The sequence below is a fragment of the Schistocerca serialis genome, chromosome 3, assembly GCF_023864345.2.
Source record: "Schistocerca serialis cubense isolate TAMUIC-IGC-003099 chromosome 3, iqSchSeri2.2, whole genome shotgun sequence".
Classification (NCBI taxonomy): Eukaryota; Metazoa; Arthropoda; class Insecta; order Orthoptera; family Acrididae; genus Schistocerca; species Schistocerca serialis.
In genome coordinates, this window is record NC_064640.1 from 943,028,720 (window position 1) to 943,055,008 (window position 26,289).

At 39.6% G+C, this 26,289-nt stretch overlaps 1 protein-coding gene across 1 annotated transcript in view; it reads right to left on the reverse strand.

Moving 5' to 3' along the window:
• Positions 1-243: 243 nt before the first annotated feature.
• LOC126471288 (sodium channel protein Nach-like) overlaps positions 244-26,289 on the reverse strand; it is a 149,640-nt gene continuing 123,594 nt past the window's right edge. Inside the window, exons 9-11 of the mRNA XM_050099407.1 lie at positions 23,160-23,247; positions 5,846-5,940; positions 244-1,508 (exon numbers count right to left, since the gene is read on the reverse strand). Coding sequence (XP_049955364.1) covers positions 1,147-1,508; positions 5,846-5,940; positions 23,160-23,247 — 545 coding nt within the window. The 3' untranslated portion in view covers positions 244-1,146. The remainder of the gene's footprint in view (positions 1,509-5,845; positions 5,941-23,159; positions 23,248-26,289) is intronic.

Consider the following 26,289-nt stretch of genomic DNA (forward strand, 5'->3'; position numbering starts at 1 on the left):
ATTTAAACATGAATAATTTTTTTACACTATGCAGACTATAACGTTGGCCCTTCTGTTGGTTATACCGCTCTCAATATTTACATTTTCGGTGTACATCAGTGCAAATATTTTACATTTTATGTCGGAGTATCTTATTATGAGGGACAATTTAGTTCATCTTACAACTGTTTTATCTACGTAGATACAGTACTACTTACCTAGAATTAATCTGATGTTTCCTGATGATACTATAGTAGTGGTATACGTAATGTAATGCTTTAGTTTCAATAGTTACAACAATGTCCATAGAAATCAATGAAAACTATATGAATGAATTGAAGAACAAGTTAACTGAAAATCTGTTATCGGATAATCATAATCAGCTGAAGGCAAAGGTGCAAGAACGTGACATTTAGCAAAAGGAGGATAGATACACCTGAGGACAAGCCAGAATGAGTTTTGCAGCAAATTATATGCGACTCAACGAAAGTGAGTAAGTGTCTACGGGAATATTAACTGAACATTACGTTGCAGAAAGTGATAAAAATTACAGTGTTGTCTCTTCTAGCTCTTCTACAGCTAAACAAATTTTGGAATTGGAAAATACACAGAATTTTTAAAATTGACACGTAACTGTCAATAGTAATTAATATTTCTGACTCATTCGGAACATCATTGACAAAGATTCTGCCCGAAGAAAAACTAGCGCTCTCCAATGAACAAAACGAGACCTGGCTCACTGATTCTCACCCATGAAGTGGGATGGACAACTTTTAGAAATGGGCTTTGCAGTGGAGTAAGAAGCGTAATGTCCAATGGACATGAAGTGTTAAACTGTAAATATTAATTTACTTACTGAACACTTTTTTTTCATTCCATTAACTGTCGACTGCATATTTGTCATATCCTGAAGAGCAGCAGAGTTTCACAGACGTTCTATCACAGCAGAATGTGTTGTGTAAATCAGTACTGTTGTTGCAGCCCGCAGTGTAACATACAGAGGAAGGACTTGATAACATAAAATCATGTCTCAATGAGTGACCTGCTATTTCAGCTGCACTAAAACTTTCATACAAAATGTATCTCTATGAAGAGGACTTCACGCTTAACGCCTGTTACATCTAAACAACTAAATGAAATAACGTTATGTAGAGTGAGAAATGCTGTTTAAGGGAGGAATTCTACGACATAAATCCTCTGCAGAACAGCATGAGCTCCCTTGTCCGGAAAGCTGCGGTTGGCCGGAGGAACTTTTGTGATGCCAGTGCTTCCAGTTTGAGACGTCTGGTTCGCCGGAGATATTTTTGTGATACCGCTGGTTCCATTTTGATTCGTCTTTATGAAATAAGGCGTAAGACTGAGGTCAACCGCCGCGTGCTTCTCTTTTTCATACTCTCGCTGAAGTTCCAAGAGTTCGCTCTCATTCCGCAGTACCATGCAGCAGGCTCTCATCGTGAAATAGTAGATCATCTCCACTCCAGAAAGCAAACTGAATCCCAGAAACAGACCGGCGATACCTCCAAACGACACTGTAATTGGAGAAACATTACTTAATTTTTATAATTGAATTAGGCGCCACTGTTTATTTTCTAGTGAGAATCAGCTCAATAAAATAATAAAATTAGTGACAAATATGGAATTATGCAATTGATTTTTTTATTAGAACAATTCATTCGTGTTACAGGTAAGAAAAGTGTCTATTGCATGTTTTCAAGTATTGGGCCTAAAAGCCTAATCAGAGATCACGAATAGACTTCGAGCGTATGATCTAGCACTGACAAAGGCGATACTTACAACATAAATTTAATTTGAGCCAAACTATTACTAACATTTGCCATTAACTTGAGAAACAGAGACCAGTAAATATAGTTCCCAATTAAAATTTATTTTCTGTACTGTTTTATCCGAGTTTTCCCTACACAGAAAAAAAAGACAAGACTACTTAGATTGTGATTATATAATTTAACTTCTGGAGGAGCTATTAAAATAGATATGAAAGGGAAATCAGCGTTAAACGTCGCGTCCACATAAAATGAGTGTAAGCTCAGATTGGAGCGCGTTGGAAATGAAATGGGTTATACGCTTTTCAACAGAGCCATAAGGTCAATTTCCTTAATTAATCTGTGAAACAGCGGAAAATTACAATCTGGATGGCCGGAAGGGTATTTGAACCGCTCTTCTCCCGAATGTCTTAGCAGTGCGCCACCTCGCTCGGTGTCAAAACTGATATTAGTGTACTGAAATGTATACGAAAATTTTAGGTATTGCCTGATTACGCTTCAGGTAAGGGCATTTGGCGTTATTTATGTTCTGTCACATTTCTTTCTAAAGTGTTGAAAGTAGTCTCAGAATGAAACACACGTTTTCTGGACTGTACTTTGCTATAGATTTGTTCAGTTGTATTAATGGTTAACAGCCAAAACACAATGATTTCTTTCGTTATTATCGGTTCATTTGACTGCAGTTTTGTTCATTTTGCTTAGATACAATACTGTATGTATATGTACATAAAGGATGAGGCAGTTAAGACAACGCACGACAAATTCATCAACAACGAGTAAATATATTGAGGTGCGGAAGCAGGTGCGGATTTCACGTTTTAGCAGACAACGTCACGTAGCCCAAGTGTTTGGTGTTTCAAGAGGCGCCGTGTCGAAGATGTATACCGGATGCAGGGCAAGCAAGAAAACATCATTCACTAATCCACAACGAGGACGAATGTGTAAGCTGAGTGATCGTGAAGGAAGATTGTGATAAAAAATGGTAGAGACGACAGTTGCAAAAGTCACTGTAGAACTGAACGTCGTACTCGCGAACCCTGTCAGTACTAAAACAACACGAAGGGAGCTCCATAAGCAGGGAACTGCAGGGCGAACTGGAATTCGACATCCACTCATCAGTGATGCAAATGACAGTAACATGAAAACGTGGTGCCGATCCCATAAAACCTGGACTATGGAGCAATGGAAGAACGTCATTTGGTCGGATGAGTCTTGCTTCACACTGTTTCCACCTTCTGGTCGACTTTAGGTACCCAAAAGTGAAATATGTCACTGGCGATTTGGGCAGCTGTACTGTAGTATTCCATGGGTCCAATAGTTACTCTGAAATGTTGCTTTACTGCTAATGATTATGTGACCATTTTGGCTGATCAGGTCTATGTCATGGTACAGTGTTTGTTCCCCAAAGCTGATGGTATGTTCCAGGACGATAGGACCCCTGTTCTCACAGCTTGCATTGTCCAGGACTGGTTTTGTGTGCACGTCGATGAAGTGTCGCATTTCCACTAGCAACCATAGTCGGTAGATCTTAATATTATTGCGTTTTTCTGGACTATTTTTTACCTGAACTTGGCACTATTTTACGGGAAGCATGGTATGAGATTCCCTTGAAAACCATAGAGGACCCGCATTTATCCGTTCTGAGACGACTGGAAACTCTTTTGAATGGCGACGTTTTTCCTACACCGTATTAGGCTACGTAATGTCTAGTATTTTGTTGTTTCCACATTTTTGTCCATTCTCTATGATATCATAAACAAGATAGATACAAAAGACACATTTACGAAAACTAAGCATATTTTTTCGCTATGAACTACAGACTGAAACTGAAGAAATTGCGTACGCAGCTCTTGGTCTTGCGGTAGCGTTCTCGCTTCCCATGCCCGGGTTACCGGGTTCAATTCCCGGCGGGGTCAGGGATTTTCTCTGCCTCGTGATGACTGGTTGTTGTGTGATGTCCTTAGGTTAGTTAGGTTTAAGTAGTTCTAAGTTCTATGGGACTGATGACCATAGATGTTAAGTCCCATAGTGCTCAGAGCCATTTGAACCATTTTTTTGAAGAAATTGCAAGAAAGATAGGAGATTAAGGAAATGGAATCTGCATAAATTGAAAGAACCTTGAATGGATGAGGGTTTTAAATGGAACATTAGACAATGATCAACTGAAGCTGTGGGAAAGAATATAATAGAAGGTGAATGGGTGTGAGAGACGAAATAGTGAAGGCAGCAAACTATGAAGCAGGCATAGAGACAAAGCCCAGTAAGAATCCTTGGATAACACGAGAATTTAAATTAACTAAGAAAAGGGGCAAATATAAAAATTCATAAAAAGATAAAAGGTCAACAGATGTCTAAAACATGAGATCGAGAGAGAGCGCAAAATGGTGAAGGAGGAATGACTAGAGCCAACGGCCTTGCCGCAGTGGTAACACCGGTCCCCGCCAGATCACTGAAGTTCAGCACTGTCGGGCTAGGCTAGTACTAGGATGGGTGACCATCCGGTGTGCCGAGCGCTGATGGCAAGCACCTTATACTCAGCCCTTGTGACGCAAACTGAGGAGCCACTTGATTAACAAGTAGCGGCTCCGGAATCGTAAACTGGCAAAATGGCCGGGGGAGTGGTGTGCTGACCATATACCTCTCCATATCCGCATCTAGTGACGCATGTGTGCTGAGGATGATACTTTTGGAGAACAGAGGAACATCCACATAAATATTAAGAACTCAGGTGGCCAGTCACCAGTAAGAAAAGAAGACGAGGCAGAAGGGTGGAAGGAATATATAGAAGGTATGTGGAAGAGAAAAGAACTTCAAGACAATTACTATGTTAAGTAGAAAGAAGCGTAAGTAGATGACGATGAGATGGGAGAAATACTTCCTGATGAGTTTGACAGAGCAGTGAAAAGCCTATGTGAAGAAAAGGCCCGTGGAGTAACTGACATTCTCTCAGGATGAGTGAGACCCCTGTGAGAGCCAACCATGACAAAAACTAATCCTCCTGGTATGCAAGATACATGAAACAGGAGAAATACCCTCAGACATAATGAAGAATGTAATAATTCCTATTCCAAAGAAGGCAATTGCTGACAGGTGCGAATATAATGGAAATATGTTAACGTCCAATAAAAATGTTAGTGTTACAAAGACTTTTCCAAAGGTGTTAATCTGGAAGGTAGCCTTGTACGAAAGCGAAAAGTGTACTACTAACATTTCGCTCAGTAAGGAACAGAATATTTTGAAATGTGATGCTACACAAGAATGGTGAATATTTGGTGCGTAGATGGAATAACTAATAAGGAAGTACTGAATCAATATAGTATGAGAAAAAGTTTAATGCACAACCTGACTAAAAGAAGGGACTGGTTGACAGTACACATGCTGAGGATCAAAGAATCGTGATTTTGGTAATAGGAATGAGTGTAGGAGGTATAAACAGTGGAGGGTGACCAATGGTTGAGTGCAATAAGCTGGTTCTAGTGGGTGAATTATGCAGAGATGAAAACGCTTGCGTGAAACAACGTAGTGTGGAGAACTGTATCTCATCAGTCCTCGGACTGACGACCACAACAACAGCATCGTAAACCACAGTATCACCGTCACGAGAAGTCCGGCAAGTGTCTGCCCTGTTGTTGCGAATATAAGGTTGGTTGGTTGATTTGAGGGAGGGGACCAAAGAGCGAGGTCATCGGTCCCATCGGATTAGGGAAGGATGAGGAAGGAAGTCGGCCGTGCCCTTTAAAAGGAGTAATTCCGGAATTTGCCTGAAGCGATTTAGAGAAATCACGGAAAATCTAATTCAGGGTGACCGGACGTGGGTCTGAACCGTCGTCCTCCCGAATGCGAGGTCATTGTGCTATCCACTATGCCAATTCGCTCGCTATCCAACGTAAGTAGAAGAAGAAATTGTGTTAAGTATATGAAGTATGAGAGAATAAATACATAATACTATTTTACATTAATTTCAAAATATATTAATATGGCGCATCTTGAAGAGTGTGACAAAGTTTGCCACTAACATAATAGTGGGAGAACAATATCTGTTCATAACTAAGATAATCTCACATGTTGCTACCATAGAAACTTACCTAGAAGATCCACCCACCCGAAGAGCACTTCCCTCTTATATCTCACCATTGGCCACGACACAAATCCTATGTCTATATGCCCTGGTGCAGCTCCACTGCAAAAATGAAAACAAAAGTTCGTAATTATATAATTACTGTGGTTGACCCATCTGACATGTTAGTCCTGCTGTATGATTAGTGATGTTAGATGGTGAAATGCAACTTCAGGGTTAATCATACTTATACAGTATACCGTAAAATCATTTTGACCTCTTACCTCTGTAGGGAATTTGTTTTCATTTACGCAAATTATCTCAAGGGTTTCATAAATATTGTATCATTACTCACAAATAAAGAAAAACCGACTTCAGTCACAAATCGTTATTTTTATTTCAGTACATGACGTATTTCGAGGCCTGCGGGCTCATCTCAAGGTGCTTGATCATTCTGCATCAGTTTCCAATTTTAGGTTAATACTGGGCTTCTTAAGATTACATAAGTATGTTACAAAGTGGCACACCATGAATACGTGTTTTATGAAACTAAGACGACATCGAAAAATTACTCATTGGTCCCAGTAGTGGTTACGCAGTTTCGAAGCACAAGATAAGTTGAAATATTTGTAGACATATATTACTCATACTGTACTAGTATTGGTTACTTACATGTAACCACTACTGGAAACAGCAACCATTTTTTCAATGTTGTAGTATCATAAAACTTGATTTCACAATGTGCCACTTTGTAACGTATTTACGTAATCATAACAGGACCAGAATTAAGCTAAAATTGAAACAAGATGTTGACTGATGAAGCAACTGAAGATGATCACCCAGGGCTCGAAACTGGTTCGTGATTGAAATAAAGATCACAATTTGTAAAGAAAGGTTGTTTGTTTTTTTATTTTAAGAAAGTAATACAGTCACGGAAGCAACATGACAACTCATGGATGAAATTAAGTTAAACCAAAGACATAAGAGTTTTTCAAACTCTGTTGTCTGTTGTCTCTTGGCTTCTGATTAGCAGTTCTGAATGGTAAAAATGCAGTAGTCTGGAGGTCTGATATGAAATTATGGAAAAAACATGCATTTAAAATGTAGATTTAAGAAATTATTCTTGCGATGTGTAAACTAATGCCGCTCTCAACTATAAAATGCTTAACCGAAGGAGGAAATTTTTAATGAGTTTTGGTTTGACATTCCGAATAATTCAGTGTGTTGGTACAACAGACCTGATTAGGGTGGGGAAGGAGTAAGTCACTTTGATTTAAATAGAGAAGCGGTGAGGATTGTGTGGCAAGAATAGCTACTTCTGCTACGTCATTGGCATTATAACTTTGTACTCGTTTTTAAGGGGCAGTATGTCGAAACTTTTTGACAGTATTGACGCAGCTGGTGGGAAATGGACAGCATTTTCCTGCAGACCTTATTTCATCTAGTTCTACAGTTCACGGTATATTTAGTTTACATATACATGATTTAATACCTTGTAAACAAATCCTTCGTTGGGAAAAACCGTTGTAAAGCTGAATGATATACGGATTAATAATTATTCAGTAATGAAATATCGTGTACCAACAACCGAACAATATACTGCATTACCTACCAAACGACATGATCGATGTACACATAAGCCCCACTGCACTTCATCAAATCTTGCGAAGAGCAGTACACAACTTTTCAAGTAACTCTTATAGGTATTTTACCTTCGAGAAAGGGATAGACGCAAAAAAAGAAAACAGTAAATGCAGTTTCGTGGCATAATTTTTATCATATATAAAAAACAGATATTTTATTTACTTTGATGTTCTCGTGGCAAAAAAGCTTAATTTGGCTTGAAAAACAAATTTGTTTTCTATACCTCAGTGGTCAATAAGATTATGGAACGTGCTAGTCATGATTCTGAAAACCCCTTGTTTTAGGGGAAAGCCGATTATCAATATATCTAACGTGACAAATGGTGTTTAGGTCATGACGTCAACTGCTTCATCTTCTTTGTTAAATATAAGATTACGAAATACTGTGGGCAAAGTATCACAACTTTGAAACATAACAATTATCATTTTAATTACACAATGTCAACAATAAGCAAATTATACTCGATGGAAGAGATGCAAAACCTTTAAAATATCTTTTAATATCGATCAACAGTTAAAGGAATAAAGGAATTACAGTGAAGAAAGCAGATACTAGACGAGAAATGCAGCCAGTCACAATGCTGTCACATGAACGATTAATATTCCATAATTAGGCTGTATGCCAGTTTTCTTTTGTCTTGCAGGTTGCAAGTTATTTCTCTCAAATTACGAACTAGTAATTGTTCAGGCAGTTTTTGTTAAATACAGAATCGAGGATTACTGCTCTTAACTAAAAAGATACCTTTTTGATCTGAGTTATGTCATGTGACGTTTGGCTTGCTTGTCATGCCTTTAAACCAAAATAAATTACCATAAATGAATCTACTGAGAAGAAACGCTGAAAAAATTTATGCGTTGAATGTTCCTTAGGGCGTCCTCATGTTTATACTGACGAGGCCCATTCCCACTCTTCAATAATTAATATAAACCGTATTTGGATTTGTTCGTTAGCACAGCAGTCTGTGATGGGTCTTCCTCATATCGTACCTCGCCAGTGTAAATACCATCACGTGCCCATTTAGTAAAATTAAGTAACTACCTGATTTTATACACATATATCTCTAAAAATGTATGTGCAGTTTATATTACTTTCAGTTCTATTCAGAATTGTTCCTTATACTGCTTAAAAGATATTTGATGTTATTGTAACTAGAGGTATACGATATGTACTTTACAGTTGTTTATGCCGTTAGTTGGACTTGCCATATATTTCCTTATAGGTGGTTTCGCTTTAACTCTTCACCTATACCTATATCTCCGATATCTGAACATCTCCTGTGTTCTTTTAGTGTTTAATTGCATAAAGCAATTCACAGTTATTATTAGATGTTAAAATGCTTATAAAGAAAGCGGTTTGTGCTTATGAAAAAATGTTATTTTTTATTGAAATAACTGGTGTACTAATACCCACCGTAGTACGCTCTTCGCCCTAATCATCGATATGAATAAGCTATATCTAGTAGCACCCAAAGCCAATAAGTAATATGCCGCAAGTAGAAAGATACAGGCTCAGTTTCTTATCGCTGTCTGATTTCAGTTCTTTTCGATGCTCATCTAATCTCTCTCGGCAGCGTACAGTGAGTTCATGTGATTTCTCTCCCCTGTTTCAGCTGTGCTCAGGTATTGACATGCCTACGTAGTCGACCTTGGTTATGTGTGTTAAGTAATCTATTCTATAAGGCTCAGTAATGAATGAACTGTTTTTGTTTATTTTTAACTAGTTTTCGGTTTATTGGGCCATCTTTAGGAAACAAGTGACTAGCTTCCTTAAGGAACAATATTTCTTAGTTAAGCAAATAGTGTAAGAAAAGATACAATCCACTTGCACAGAATGATGTGCACCGAACTTGTTTTCTATGGTTGTAAATTACACTTTACACAATGGACAGTAATAAACGCAATAAATAATTAAACTACACATTATTAGCGTATTGCATGCTATATGCTATGCATGCTATGTTATGCTTAAGTTTGTGAGGCTGTGATATTGGTTGCGAAACTGTCAAACTGAGCACTGTTCATTTATGTTATGCACCAAACATGTTTTTAGCATTGTAAATTTTGCTAAACCCAATGGACAATACTGTACACAATAAATGGCTAAAATGTACAATGTTACAGTATCTCCCATTGTATGGTGATAATGCTGTTGTTTCTGAGGTCGTGACATTAGTTGATAACTGTCTAACTTAGCACTACTCACTTACATTGTGCAACAAATAAGCTTTACATTGTAAATTACAGTTTACACAATGGTTAATATTAAACAGAGTACTTGATTAAAATACACAATATTACAGTATTACAAATTATATTGTTATCATGTTGTAGTTTGTGACGTAAGCAAGCTAAGAAATATGAAACTCTATTGTTATTTTATTCTTGTGTAGCAGTATGTGTCAGTGTGACCGGCTCTGGGTATGTGGCTGGTTGACTGCATAACGTGAAACTTACAAGTGGGGATGTTCTCAGCTGTAATTGATCATTTAGAGCCAGCTGGGGATTATTAGCTAAATTTTTGTTTACCTCAAGTGATTGTATCAATCTTAGGTTTCCTCCTTTATTGACTATATGTCGCACTTCTGTATGGACTTACTATTTGTGTCCTTCCTTGAACACATGTCTGACAAAGGCTGAGTCTGACTTATGTAATCTCCAGCTGTGTTCATGTACAGTTGGCTTAGTTGTTATAGCTCTGGCTGTTTGAGCAATATAGAGTTTGTTGCAGTCATTGCAAGTTATTTTATATGCACCACTGTTTTTAATAAATCCATTTTGTCCTTGCTGTTGAATAAGATATGAGCTGTAGTGCCTCTAACATAACATGATATTTTATAATTGCAGGATTTGAGAGTTTTAGCTAATTTGGTGGACAGCTTTCCTAAATATGGGATAGTACACCAGTTTGTTATAGATATGACTGTTGTTGCAAAGGGGGCATACATGCAGTCCAACATTTTTCTTCTTTGCTCTTTGTGTCCAATATTGTCAATTAAGTCAGGGCTGTAGCCATTGTTAAATGCAGTACGTATGATAGTGTACGATTCTGTTCGAAAATTCTGTTTTGACATTGTTATTGATGTAAGACGATGCACCACGGAATGGAAGGTAGCATGTTCTTGTGTTACTGGATGTTGTGAACATGAGGGTATTACCATATCTGTTGTTGTATAGTTTCAAAATTTACAGAAAATCCACAACAACAGATGCGGTAATACCCTCATGTTCAAAACACCCAATAACACACAGAAATGCTGCCTTCTATTCCATGATTACATACGTATATCGTCTTACATCCGTACCAATGTCATACTGAATTTTCAGACAGAATTAGATACCATTAAATGTATTGCATCCAACAATGGCTATATCCCTGACTTAACTTAGAACATTCTACACAAGAAACAAAGAAGAAAAATTTTGCACTATGTGTATACAGCAACGTTCATATCTAACAGAAACTGGTGTACTATCCTGTGTTTAGAAAAGCTATCGGACAAATAAGCCCAAACTATAAAATACTACAGTTATGAAATTTCATTTTATGTAAGGGGGGCTACTGCTCATATCTTATTCAACAGCAAGGACAAAACAGATTTATTATGTAACAGTGATGCATATAAAATAAGTTGAAATGACAGCAACTAACTGTATATTGGTCAAACAGGCAGGGCTATAACAACTAAACTGATTGAATATGAACACAGATGGAAATTACGTAAGTCTGATTCACCTTTTACAAACGTGTGTTGAATGAAGGACACAGATATCAAGTCCAAACAGAAGTGCTACATATAGTTAACAAAGGAAGAGAACCAAGTCTGTTAGAAAAATTTGAGGTAAACAGAAATTCAGCGAAAAATTGCCAGCTGGTTCTAAATGACCAAATACATCTGAGCACATCCCTACTTTTAAGTTTCACATGATGCACACAACCAGTCACATACACGCAAACTTCCGCAATGATACATACTGCTACACAAAAAAAAGCAATACAATTTCAAATTCCTTATCGTGCTTACCTCAAAAACTTGAACATGATAACAGTGTAATTTGTAATACTGTAATATTGTGTATTTTAATCGTGTACTGTGTTTAGTATTGTGTATTGCATAAACTGTAACTTACAATACACAACACGTTTGCTGCACAACATGTCACTAGTGTTTAGTCAGTTATTAACCAATGTCACGACTGCACAAACGTCATTATCGTATGACTTGCATTACTTGTAACAACAATCAGTTTAATTTTTTGTTAGGTTTGTTACTGTCCACTGTGTAAGGCGTAATTTGCAACGATAAGAAACGAGTTTGGGGAACCACATTTTCTTCATGTGGATTGTATCTTAGCTTATAATATGTGGTTACATAAGAACTAGTGTCTCTTACAGACGCTAGTCAGTTTTTCCTGAAGTATTTGCATTATGGTCATTATTGAACATGATTTACTACACACTTTTGTATTCCTTGTTTTAATATTTTCCTATATTTAGGAAAATCCACGAGTTGCACCTGCATTTGTGAAATGGGGTCTCTGCCAATTGCGGGCACACAGCAAAATATTTCATAACATAAAAGTATCTATAAATTGAGTATAAAAAAGACGGATTAAGAACACTGTGAAAGTTGTTAGATGAAGCAGCTATCAGTCACTTAAGTATGATTTGCAGAGTAGTCAAGTTGATGTAGATAGAGATATACTAGAATGGCAATCGAGCCAAAGAGCTTGTTTAATTGTACAAAGATTTATGAATCTGAAGTACAATCTGCTGTATATGCCATGGTTGCAAGAATACCTGTAATTGCAGTCATGGACACACACACTTAATTAAGTGCCCTGTTGGCGGGTTTCCAAGGAAGAAATTGTGAACACCAAAGGTATCAGCATTCCTGGTGAATGGATGCCAGCCCCAGATATAAGCCAGTGAAGTCGCAGGCGATGATAAAAACTGAGATACAGGAATTGAAGTTAGAGCATTCGTCCCTGGTAGTAAATGGCTTGACAGCAAAAATGTTTCGTAGGAATTAGACCAGAAAGATTCTAGGGTCGACCTCTGTGCTGGCCACCTAAGTTTGAGAGTAGGTTATGACCACATCATCACCAATTTGAATCATGGTGGTGTGAGCCATGGGCCTGTTTGTCAAACAGTAAAACTACAATACATTGGCAAGCTCACTTACGATAAACTGCTGAATGCACTGAAACCACTTGCCATGAATCAAGCCATTTTGTAGAATCTGACACTCAGAGAAGTGAGTTCATATATATTTTGGAAGAATTTGAAGTAGTATTTGAAGAACCACCTGGAGTCTTGTGCAGATATGAATCTAAACTGCATGTCTGTCCTCAAAAAGCATATTTTCAGGTTTTGTATAGCGTCCCCTGCACTAAGTGGCTGGCTGTTACTAAGAAGATCAGGAAGATGCTATCTTGGGAAATTTAGCATCTCTCACAGAACCCATACTCTAGTCCAGCATTAATAGTTTTGAAACCTGGCAGAAGTGTCAGACTTGTGGCGCAGCAATAAAGAAAATTCTTGTTCCTGTACAGACTCACCCAGGAAACATCAAATAAAAGATTCAGAGCTTCTATGGTGTCAAATTGTTAACCAGACTTGACGTGCTACATCATACTGGCAGATTTCCTTGGAAAAGAAGTCACATATATATTGCTTTCTCATTTGCTGGCCACATTTACCAATTCAAGGCGCTGCTGTTTGGGTTAAATGTTATTATTAGTGTGTTTACAGCTCCCTTGGACACTGTTATTGGCCCTGACTTACAAGATCAAATCAGTGTCATTATAGATGATATGCTTACTGCAATGGCTATGTCATGGGAACATCTCGCATTATTGTGTAGGGTTCTACTATGATTCAAGGACTCTGGAATTACCGTCAATCATCAGAAGTCAAAATTTGCTATATGCAATATCAACTATTTGGAAGGAGGATATACAACCTGACTAAAGCAAACTGACTGCTGTTAAGAGTATTCCTGTTGGCAACACAATGAAACACTTTAAGTCATTTCTCGGTCTTGTATCCTTCTATTGGAGGTTTCTGCCGAATCATCTACTCAGTAGTGCAGTTCTGTCGAGTTTGCATGCACACTGGAGCTGGTGAAATCATTGTCAGAGGGACTTTGACTGCATAAAGCAAACTTCATGTAGTTGAAACACTCTTGCTTATCCCGACATGAGCAGAGACTTCTGTCTGTCGACAGATGTGTCAGATCTTGGCTGTGAGGCATCTTTGTCGCAGATTCGTAACACTGAAGCAGACCAGTGATACATATCATATGTTTCGTCAGTCGCTTAGTAACCAACTGGTAGTTGTCATATTACATCACTGAGTTTCAAGTACTTGCCATTGTGTGGACTTTTAATAGGTTCCACTATCAACTGTCATTCAATTGTATACTGTAGGCACCAAGCCTTGATCTTACTGTTAAAAACTAAAGTACTCTATGCATGTTTAGAACGTTGGTCATCAGTGTTACAGGAATACAACTTCCCTATCTTTTACATATCAGGTAAATTTAACGTAGTAGCTAATGCAGGTTCATGACTGTCTGAGAACCTCGATCAAACGCCTATGTCATGTCAGAATATACCTTATGAAAGTCGACAGTAACTAGCGGTATTTCCTGAACTTGTGCTAGAATATAGCAGATATGCAAGACGCTGACGAACGTTGGCAGGGAATAAAGGACCATTGCTACACAACCCGATAGAAGTCCTGACAGCACTCTGTCAGATACACAGTGGCGTATTATTCTTGCAACATCAGAATCACCCAGGATCAGGTACGTGATGTGTCTGCATTCCAGCTATGGCTGAAGAATGTTGATCTCATAAACCCACTTATGGACAGTTCAGTGTGTTAAAATGTGTGAAGAAACTGGGAGACTGTTGTTACTTTCCAAAGATCTGCATGAAAGTCAAAAAGCTTTCGTGCATGTGTCTCATGTGTCAGAACACCAAGCCACAGAATATCTTCATGACAGGAGAGTTACACCCGATTACACTGATCAAGGCACTACACTGATGTTTGCGATCTTTGCCGCAAAGTAGAACAGGTATTGAGTACTTCTTCATGATGTAAAAGGATGTATGGTACTCGTACAACTACAATGGAGATCATTATCAAACGTGTATTGAATGATATTATACCCAAAGTCAGTAATCACAGATCCATTTTACCAGGCAATGGAAGTACGTGCATTCACAAGCTGTAAAGAGAAACAGTTCTTGAAAAAATAAGACATAAGCCCTGTGCTAATTTCAAAATACCACCCAGAAACCAATCTCGCTGCACAGATCGTCTGTAAATGCAGAAGATCAATCGTAATTTATTGTTATAGTAGACACAGTTCGTGATTTCCACATGTGTCCAATTTTGAGGAAGCTATGAATTGCCTACGTCATATATCTAATAATAGTGTACCATGCAAACTTATGCTTGGAGTAACAGAAAACAAATACCAAAGATCCCTAGTTGAATAGTGTATTGGGAGAAAAAAAGGTTTCGCAAGCTGTACTTGCGTGTTTGTGTAGGTTTTCCTGGCGAATGTGTTACTCGAAAGCCTCTTGGGCACGCAGCTGTATTAACTAATCGTTGTAGAACGAATTTTCGATGGCGTAACATGCCATCATCAGAGACATACCCCGCTAGCTGGGCTCTATAGGACGTTGAAACTTTGACCTGCATCCAGAATTGGTATCATTGCTCGTCCCAGTAACTAGGAGTGGGTTGAATATTCAATGAATTCGAAAGTAAAGTTCTATGTACTGACTTGGCAGAAAATCCTAAGAAATTTTGGTCTTATGTCAAAGTGGTAGGTGGATCAAACCAAATGTCCAGACACTCTGTGACCAAAATGGTACCGAAACAGAGGATGACAGACTAAAGGCCGAAATACTAAATGTCTTTTTTCAAAGCTGTTTCACAGAGGAAGACTGCACTGTAGTTCCTTCTCTAGATTTTCGCACAGATGACAAAATGGTAGATTTCGAAATAGATGACAGAGGGATGGAAAAAAATTAAAACCGCTCAAAAGAGGAAAGGCCGCTGGACCTGATGGGATACCAGTTCGATTTTACACAGAGTACGCGAAGGAAAGTGCCCCCCCCCCCCCTTTCTTGCAGCGGTGACCGTAGGTCTCTAGAAGAGAGTAGGGTTCCAAAAGATTGGAAAAGGGCACAGGTCATCCCCGTTTTCAAGAAGGACCGTCGAACAGATGTTCAGAACTATAGACCTATATCTCTAACGTCGATCAGTTGTAGAATTTTGGAACACGTATTATGTTCGAGTGTAATGACTTTTCTGGAGACTAGAAATCTACTCTGTAGTAATCAACATGGGTTTCGGAAAAAAACGATCGTGTGAAAACCAGCTCGCGCTATTCGTCCACGAGATTCAGAGGGCCATAGACACGGGTTCCCAGGTAGATGCCGTGTTTCTTGACTTCCGCAATGGGTTTGATACAGTTCCCCACAGTCGTTTAATGAACAAAGTGAGAGCATATGGACTATCAGACCAAATGTGTGATTGGATTGAGGAGTTCCTAGATAACAGAACGCAGCATGTCATTCTCAATCGAGAGAAGTCTTCCGAAGTAAGAGCGATTTGAGGTGTGCCGCAGGGGAGTGTCGTAGGACCGTTGCCATTCACAATATATATAAATGACCTTATGGATAACATCGGAAGTTCACTGAGGCTTTTTGCGGATGATGCTGTAGTATATCGAGAGGTTGTAACAACGAAAAATTGTACTGAAATGCAGGAGGATCTGCAACGAATTGACGCATGGCGCAGGGAATGGCAATTGAATCTCAATGTAGACAAGTGTAATGTGCTGCGGATACATAGAAAGAAAGATCCTTTATCATTTAGCTACAATATAGCAGGTCAGCAACTGGAAGCAGTTAATTCCATAAATTATCTGGGAGTAGGCATTAGGAGTGATGGAATGACCATATAAAATTAATGGTCGCTAAAGCAGATGCCAGACTGAGATTCATTGGAAGAATCCTAAGGAAATGCAACCGAAAACAAAGGAAGTATGTTACAGTGCACTTGTTCGCCCACTGGTCGAATACTGCTCACCGGTGTGGGATCCGTACCAGATAGGTTTGATAGAAGAGATAGAGAAGATCCAACGGAGAGCAGCGCGCTTCGTTACAGAATCATTTAGTAATCGCGAAAGCGTTACCGAGATGATAGGTAAACTCCAGTGGAAAACTCTGCAAGAGAGACGCTGAGTAGCTCGGTACGGGCTTTTGTTGAAGTTTCAAGAACATACCTTCACCGAGGAGTCAAGCAGTATATTGCTCCATCCTACGTATATCTCGCGAAGAGACCATCAGGATAAAATCAGAGAGATTAGAGCCTACACAGAGGCATGCCGACAATCTTTCTTTCCACGAACAATACGGGACTGGAATTGGACGGAGAACCGATAGAGCTACTCAAAGTACCCTCCGCCACACACCGTCAGGTGGCTTGCGGAGTATGGATGTATATGTAGAACCTGGGCACAATCAGACATGGCACAATGAAATACATGTATGAACCACTCTTCAAAATTCAACCAACTATAGTCGAAACAGCCAAAAAAAGAGACTAGACGAATTGTCATGAGTCTTAAGAAGAAAACCATTGATGATACTGCGTTGTATGTCCTTGAGAAATGCTTAAACGGCAAGAAACGTGCCGTACTCTCGCCAGGTCTGCGAGGCCGAGGCATTAACATCTCCAGATGGGAAAGAGCCGCTCTGCGTTCTCTGCATGACGATCCAGACGTTGTCGTCCTCACCGCAGATACGGGCATCAAACTAGCAGTCACAATATACAAAGAACAAATGTACAAACTCTTAGACGAAGTAGCTTCCAAGATGATGACGATGGATCCCACCAGCCGAATGCAGACAAGACGAATTATACCCGGGCCGCTGAGACATTGCACTTGACGTTTACGTATGAAGTTGGCAGCGTAATAGACTAACAAGTGAAGAACGATAGGCGTTAGGCGTTCAGCGTGGGGCGCCAGCCAATCACAGCGCAGTGAGCACTGCTGTTACTCACGTGCTGTGACGTCAAAGTTCCCGCGTTGCCGGCTTTGTTTAGTGAATGTGTATACAACGTGAATTGTATGTTGTTTACCGCGTGTTTTCGTTGTACTGTGTGCTATATCGTTGTGACTTTTGTTACGTTGTGAGTGTACGTACTTGGAAAATGCCACCGAAAAGACTTCGTTCACCTAGCGACAATCCTTTGCGTCGAGGGGTGCCGCTAAACAGCCAGGCACTGGAGTTACTACGCAGAACTCGTGAGCTTTACGAGCAGGAGAAAAACTACGTAAGCATTCATGGACAGCAACCAATTCCTGCCGACGAAGTGGTGGAACGTACATCGAAAACTCTTGGTATTAGTGCAAGAACCGCAGTAAGTAAGGGAGTATTACTACAAAACTTGGAAGATACTGAAGTGAGCCGTAATGATTCCGAGTGGTCTGGATCAAATAATACATTTTTATCAACCCCAGGATAGAAGAAAAAGCGGCCTAGTCCTATCACAGATTCAGATTCCTTCCAGACTGATGCAATTCGTAGGCATGTTTATGCTTACTACAGCAGAAAAGAGTATCCGACTGTAGCTAAGTTATTAATCTCTTTAAAAGAAAGTGAACTCTTCAGGGGTGGTAAAACATCACTAAAAATTGTGCTAAAAACATGGGTTTCCGTTACAAAACGCTAAACGGACGCAAAGTACTGTTAGAGAGGGCACATATTGTTACCGCTCGTAGCATTTTCTTGCACAGAATAGTGGGCAGAGACATTGATTCCATAATTTGGCTAGACAAAAAGTGGGTTAATGCCGGGGAAGCTGTCAGTAAATGTTGGACGGATAACACACCCAGCAGTAGCGGCCATCAGCCGACGGGAAGAGGAGCTAGATTAATTGTGGTCCATGCAGGCTCCTCCAGTGGTTTTGTCCCTGACGCACTTTTAGTTTTTAGATCAAAAAAGACTGGTGATTACCATGAAGATATGGATCACACACGATTTGTTGAGTGGTTCAGGAACCTTTTAAAACCATTTCCTATCCCTACAACAATTGTAATGGACAATGCTCCATATCATTCGGTGATACAGAACAAAGCCCCAACCACAAATGATCGGAAATAAGTTATGGTGCAGTGGTTACAGGCTCGAAATATTGCAGCAGATATGAGTATGACAAAGGTTCTGTTATATTCTCTTGTTAAAGAAAATAAGCCTACGACACCTACATATGTAGTAGACGAAATTGCCAAGGTGCAGGGTCATACTGTAATAAGGCTGCCACCATATTACTGCCATTTCAACCCTATTGAGTTAATATGGAGTGATGTAAAAATGTATGTAAGGAACAACAACAAGTCCTTTACAATAACAGAGGTGGAAAAGCTGTGGCGTGAAGCTCTTGTGACTGTGGATGCAGCCTCATGGAGAAAAAAAGTAGAGCACGTCGAGAAGCTTATACGAGCAGCACAGGCAATAGAAGGCATTATCAGTGGCCATGAACAATTAATGATTTGTCTTGCTGATGACGACGATGAAGACGGTTTTGGAGATGAATCGGACAACAGTGACGATGGCGAGCTGGATGGAATTGCGCCATTATCGCTGTAAATTGGTGAGTGAAAAATTACTAATATTGGTTATTTATTGCAATCTCGGTTATTATTTATTTTGTAAACTACGTACATTATTGATTTTAAAGTACCAGTCGTCAGATGCTTGTTTTTTGTATTTCTTTGCTCCGTTATCGAAAGGGTGCGCATTGTTATGCTTTTACATGCATTATTATACGGTTGTTTACTTCCTGTCATTGTAGTACAACTAAAAACGGGTTTTTATATTCACTGTAATTGCTCAATCGCTTGCATTTACGAGATGGGACGGAAAACTGTATCGTCTGCTGTGTGTATAGAGGCTGCTGTTGCAACATCGCTATTACAGTATAGCCAACCTAACTAGACAAAAAGCGAACTGTCAAGTGCAATGTTTCGCCGGTGGGGGTATAACTTCTCCGAAGTAGTTTTACAGAAGAGACAGCAAATAAACTTCAGCCATGTGCTGCTGCACAACCTAAGCTCTATGGGCTTCCAGAGGTACACAAAGACGTCACACCTCTGAGACCAATAGTTAGTGCAATAGGAGTGCCAACGTTCCAGCTTGTCTAACACTAACACTTTACTTTAGTTTTGATTCCGTAGGTTGGCAAATGTGAGCTTCACATCAAGAACCTTGCTCAAGGAGTCGCTGGAACTTATTGAAAAAGAAATTTGGGCCCTCATTCATTAAACTTTTCAGTGTCGTGGTCATGTCCACATATTTTGTTTTTGACGGACATTACTATGAACAGGCTGATGGCGTGCCTATGGTTAGTACTCTCACCCTGTGGTGGCCGCTATGTACCTGGAAGACTTTGAGGATAAGGCACTAGACTCAGCACCATTAAAACTGACAGTCTTTTACAGATATGTTGACAATACATTTGTCATTTGACCTCAGGGGAAAGATGAGCTTCATGTTTTCTTGCAACACCTGAACTCTATTCACACCAAATTCATTTCGAGTGAAGGTGAAACAAACTGTCAGCTGCCATTCTTGAATGTTCTGGTATGGAGAAAACTGGATGGAACACCGGGACACAACATCTATTGGAAGAAACCCCACACCGACCATTATCTTCACGCCTCTGGGGCAGGAGTGCTAAACACGCTGGTCCACAGAGCTCGTGTGATCTCCGATGAAGAAAGCCTAAAAACGGAACTAGACCACTTAATTGTGTAGAAAATCGAGTGAGTACATTGTTGACTGGTAGTTGTACGTCAGTCGACCCGCCAGATACGCGACGCTGCTGGTCAAAGGGTGCCACCGTTAGTGAATTCTGTTGATATCGCGAGACGGTTGTGGATAACGTAAATATCACGACACGAGTGGCTGAGTGGTGTTATCTGATCCATCTGCTGGCTGGTAATAATGTTGCCATGACTTAGCCGTGACATGTGACAGTCTCATGTGACTGCATGGACTTCGCGTTACTGCCACTGGATGTCTCCACTGTTTCCACGCTCTCATCGGTCTTTTATAACAAACGAACGAAGATGCTGCGTCACAACCACGCATCCAAGAGTCGCACCATGTTGAAATTGAAATTGTTGTGAACTGATAGGTGCATGAACTGAATAATGACATCATTTCAGAACTGCATACACTCATCGATTGAGGGACACCGGACTCAACTTCTAGCTCTGTGAATTCTTGTGATTAAATTTCACACTTGAACTTCAGGACTATCACAAGAATCACGACTGAATATCGCAAGCGCACAGTTGTATTTGTTTGAGTTGTGTCACCTCTTCTCGCGTATTTTGTTCCACGCAGTACCTCTGTCCATACCAGATCCTCAGTTATAAACCTATACTAATTACATACTCTTGCAGGAAAAGCAGTGTGTTTTTTTTACTAGTGCTTGTCGTACCATCTGGTTTTGAACTCTTTCATTTTCTTGAGTCTACCTCATTTTGGAGCCTGCTGTATGCGGACTGCGTCTTTGAAACCAAATATCCCTTGGCTTACCAATCCATCCTGTGGTCCACAAAATCGCCGTGTGTAACATAACAAGCAATGAGCCAATGAAAAATCTCACACTCGAAGTTTAAGTAGGTTTTTTTCGAGACAACGGGTGAATGCCGAGATGTGCCTGTACCACTTCTAATCTGAAAGGCAATTAATTCTAGAGCGCATATGACGGAAAAACGGAAATGAACGAACTCTAATGAGCATAAATGTTGGCTGAGCGAACTGGCGTCTAACACCGTGTAAAACTCAAAGCATTTCAGAACTAACAACTCTCTTAACATTTCTCGTAAAAATTTTGAAACTATTCTGTAATGAATATATTTATTTTAAAAGTTTCTTCTGCTGCAGTGGCCCATAGGGAATTTTTAAATCATTGTCATAGATGTTTACTGACTGAACTACTAGTTCAGAGTTGAATCTTTCTCTTTGAAAAACTCAGTTATCTTCAAGATTTTATTAAATTAGTTGCTCATGTTTTATCCCTACTTGTCATGATGAATTAGTGGCCAACATACAGTTGACTGAACTCATAAACGCCGTGATACAGTTGTGCTGTCGTGAGCTGACTCAGTGAGAATCAGTTGAATATATAACTGACGAACAGCGAAGATTTTGCAAATAGGGTAAATTATTTTTTAACGTGTCTACAAGAAAATAAAAATATGTGGCAATCCTCTTCGCCCCGAACATTGATATGAATAAACTATGTATAGTAGCAACGAAAGACAATAAGCAATATGACGCAAGTAGAGAGATACAGACTCAGTTTTCTTATCTCTGCCTGATTTAAACTATTTGCGACTCTCGTCTGATTTGTCCTCCCGACAGAGCGTAGCGAGTTTGCGTGGCATCTATTTTGTTTTAGTTGTGCTAGGGTGCAGACATTTCTATGTGACCGACCTTGCTTATATGTGTTAAATAATCTTTTTATTGTATTGTATTGTAAAATCGGCCATGGATAGAAGCTTATGCATACAGATTGATATTTTCAATGTGAGAGAGCAATTTTTCGTTTATAAAATGAAAAGGTAAATTTCAAAGTCTAAGTCTTTTCATTATGGTCGTTACTAAACATCTTTTACTAAACACTTTTGTCTTGTTAGTGTTATATGTTCTTAGAGTAAAGAAAAGCCGCGAGTTGAGCATACATTTGTGAGATGAGTTCCGTGCCGATTCCGGGCACATGACAAAATATTTAATTACATAAGCGTATCTATAAATTGAGTATAAAGCAGACAAATTAAGATATTACTATTTGCAAAATCTTCGCTGTTCGTCAGTTATATATTCAACTGTTTCTCACTGAGTCAGTTCACGACAGTACAACTGTATCACGGCATTTATGAGTTCAGTCAGCTGTATGTTTGCCACTAATTCATCATGACAAGTAGGGATAACACATGAGCAACTAATTTAATAAAATGTTGAAGATAAATGAGTTTTTCATAGAGAAATATTCAACCCTGAACTAGTAGTTCAGTAAGTAAACATCTATGACAATGATTTAAAAATTCCCTATGGGCCACTGCACTTCTATTCTTCATTACCATTCAGTTCCTCTGAAGAAGTGGGTGACAGGAATCATAATTCATGTCAGTAACTACAACTGGAGGTATAATCAAACTAATTCAACAAAACGCTAAAAATCTGCACAGCTACTATCTCTGCAAATTGGATAATCTAATTAGCCAGGAAACGAACACATCACCGTTGATGACCTCTTACTCGTAAAAACATGAGAGAAAGAGAAGTGAGAGCACATAGAAGTGGGTATCTCATCATCAAAATCACATTACGTTCGCGTAACACTGAAGCTTGCAGAAGGATAGGAAAATGGCGATAAGGTACACGTTTCATGCGCGAAGGTGGTTAAAAAATTTTTTTGAAGCTACTAAAATGAGTAACGCAGAAAAAGTGTTTGTATGGAGAAAGAGTTTTGTTCCATTTCTCATATATCTTAGTTCAGTAAAGAGATATTACAAAGCTTGATTTTATATTTTGGTTTTCTTCATATAACTACGTCGCAGTGAGTAATATAAAGGCAACTTCTACGATACTTACGTTTGGTCCTGAAGTGTTTCCACTTCATAGACGGTGTTCATGCAGCCCAGTTCGCAGTGGCAGTGTCTATCCTTGTCCAGGAACTTTTCTGCAAATAAAGAACACTAAAACCACATGTTGTCCTGTACTGAGTTAATGAACTGATATCTACCATGCACATTCAACGTAAAACGGATAGCACTGTTACGTTGCAACAGGCTAATTTCTTGAACTCACATGAGCGTCTTTTTCTCAATGGTGGTAAAACTGCTTAATATTTAAAATAATGTCTTAACACTAGACTGAAATCATTTGTAGTTGATAGTTCCTTCTTCGTAGACGATCTACTGAAGAGATCATTTCCGGGTGTGGTTAGGTCACATTTATCAAATTTTAATGAGGATTAAGAGTGGAGCAAAAATACTGTTATGTTAATGGAAAGCGTATGGCCATGTCTCAGAAAGAAAATAAATATCTTATCAAAAAACCTACTGACATGCTCCACATCATAGCGAGTTGTCGCAAATTTGAGCTACGGAACTCGTAAATCAGTAACCAATTCCTTAAATAATTAACTAATCCTGTTCTTTTCTATACCGAAATTACTGCGACTAAATAAGTTTCACTTTCTAATGAATTAGGTCATAAAATAACTGTTACAGCGAATGGAGCATCACGCAACGTCCATGAATGTACCACGTTGTTTCTTGAAGTGATCGCCCATCTAACTTTGATCCCGTCTCTCTGCTTTAGCATCAAAATCACTGAGGGAATGAATACAGGAAAGTTGCCTAACCTTCACTGCCTCACGTTTTCAAGACTGCCTTTCATGCACAACTGTGTAATAATTCAGAGTGAATACGCCTACATCAGAATACGGTCCATATCTGATACACTTATTTAAATATATGTTAAATATTTAAAATCAACTATCTGTGAGATTTGGAGTGATATTGTCACGAAGTAATTCTTTAAAGTGACAGTCTGTAGTTTTGTCATTTCCTGATTACGCTTATTAATATGCTAAATAGTTCATTATCGGGAATTTCAGCCTAACTAATGCTGAGGTTCTCACGACAAAATATTATAAATATGCGACCAGTAGCATTTCCTTAACAATTTGCCTTATGGGTATTGTGTTCGAGAAGTATCCACTTATGCAGTTGTTTGAACAATATGACCGCTACATCGTCGATGTACATCGTCTGTGAATGAGGTGTCAGTATCTTTTTGTGGTCAGATGGAGACCCTCTATAATCTGTGACAGAACGAAAATCCAGTATTCAGAAAAATTTAAAGTAAAGAGATAGCGCAACAGTCGCTGGAAAGAGGGGAAATGATAGTAGCACCCTAAGTAAATTTCGACACACAGTATGGTGGCGTACGGGGTACAGAGTTATGCGACGAACAGCCTAGTAGAACACCTGATTGTGTCCCAGCTGAAACAATGAAAACACGTACTGACCACAGAATCCGTCACTGGTGTTCAAATTACCGTAGAATTCAATAGGATCTGGTTACACGTAGTTTCATCTACGATTCCCATGGGTATAGGAAAGTTTATAGCTGAATGGTACGAAGATGGCCGTCGTTTGATCACATATGTGATTCAAGAGCACTTGAACGGCTTTGCGCGGGAAGCTGACGGTTATTTTCGATCGAGATGTGACGGGAGATGGGTAAATCCTTACCAACCAGAAATTAAGCGACAACACATAGTCTCCGATGAGAAAACGCTCATGATGCAGGCGTCAATTAGGAAAATGTTAATTTTCGTTTGGGTTAAGTGGTACTATACTGCTGCAGGTGCGAGGTGTCGGTCGTGAGCTTCGGCATGACTGTTAACGTCCGATGCTGGCTGGACTTTTCGGCAATCAGGGTGTTCTCCATTATTCACATACGTGAATTAAGATTCGTGGAATGGAACTGAAGAAGAATGATCTTCGTACATGAACAATGGCTGATTGATCTGGCAGAATCACTAATCAACAGTGACAGACACTACCTAACTAGAGAAATACACTAAAGAGCCAAAGAATCTGGTACACCTGCCTAATATCGTGTAGGTCCCCTGCGAGCACGCAGAAGTGCCTCAACACGTTGTGGCATGGATTCGACTAATGTCTGAAGTAGTTCTGGAAGGAATTGACAGCATGAATCCTACTGGGATGTCCATACATACGTAAGAAGAGTACGATGGGCTGGAGATATCTTGTGAACAGCACATTGCAAGACATTCCAGATATTCTCAATAATGTTCATTCTGGAGAGTCTGGTCGTCAGCGGAAGTGTTTAAACTCCGAAGAGTGTTCCTGGATCAACTCTGTAACAATTCTGGACGTGCAGGCTGTCGCACTGCCCGGCTGGAATTGCCCACGTCCGTCCGAACGCACAATGGGTATGGATGGATGCTGGTGATCAGACAGGATGCTTACGTACGTGTCACCTATCAAAGAGTATCAGGGGTCCCGTATCACACCAACTGCACACGCCTCACACCATTACAGAGACTCCACCAGCTTGAACAGTCCCCTGCTGACACGCAGGGTCCATGGGTTCGTGAGGTTGTCTCACAGCCATACACGCCCATCCGCTCGATACAATTTGAAACGACACTCGCCCAACCAGGCAACATGTTTCCAATCATCAACAGTCCAATGTCGGTGTTGATGGACCCAGGCGAGGCGTAAAGTTTTGCGTCGTGCAGTCATGAATTGTACACGAGTGGGCCTTCGGCTTCGAAAGCCCATATCGATGAAGTTTCGTTGAATGGTTCGCACGTTGACACTTGTTGATGACCCAGCATTGAAATCTGCAGAAATGTGCGGAAGGGCTGCACTTCTGTCGCTTTTAACGATTCTCTTCAGTTGTCGTTGGTCACGTTCTTGCAGGATCTTTTTCTGGCCGCAGCGATGTCGAAGATTTGATGTTTTACCAGATTCCTGATATTCAGGTACACTCGTGAAATGGTCGTCTGGGAAAATCCCCACTTCATCGCTACCTCGGATATACTGTCCCATCGCTCGTGCGCCAACTACAACACCACGTTTAAACTCACTTAAATCTTGATAACCTGCCATTATAGCGGCAGTAACCGACCTTACAACTGCGCCAGACTTATGTTATCTTATATAGGTGTTGTCGACCGCAG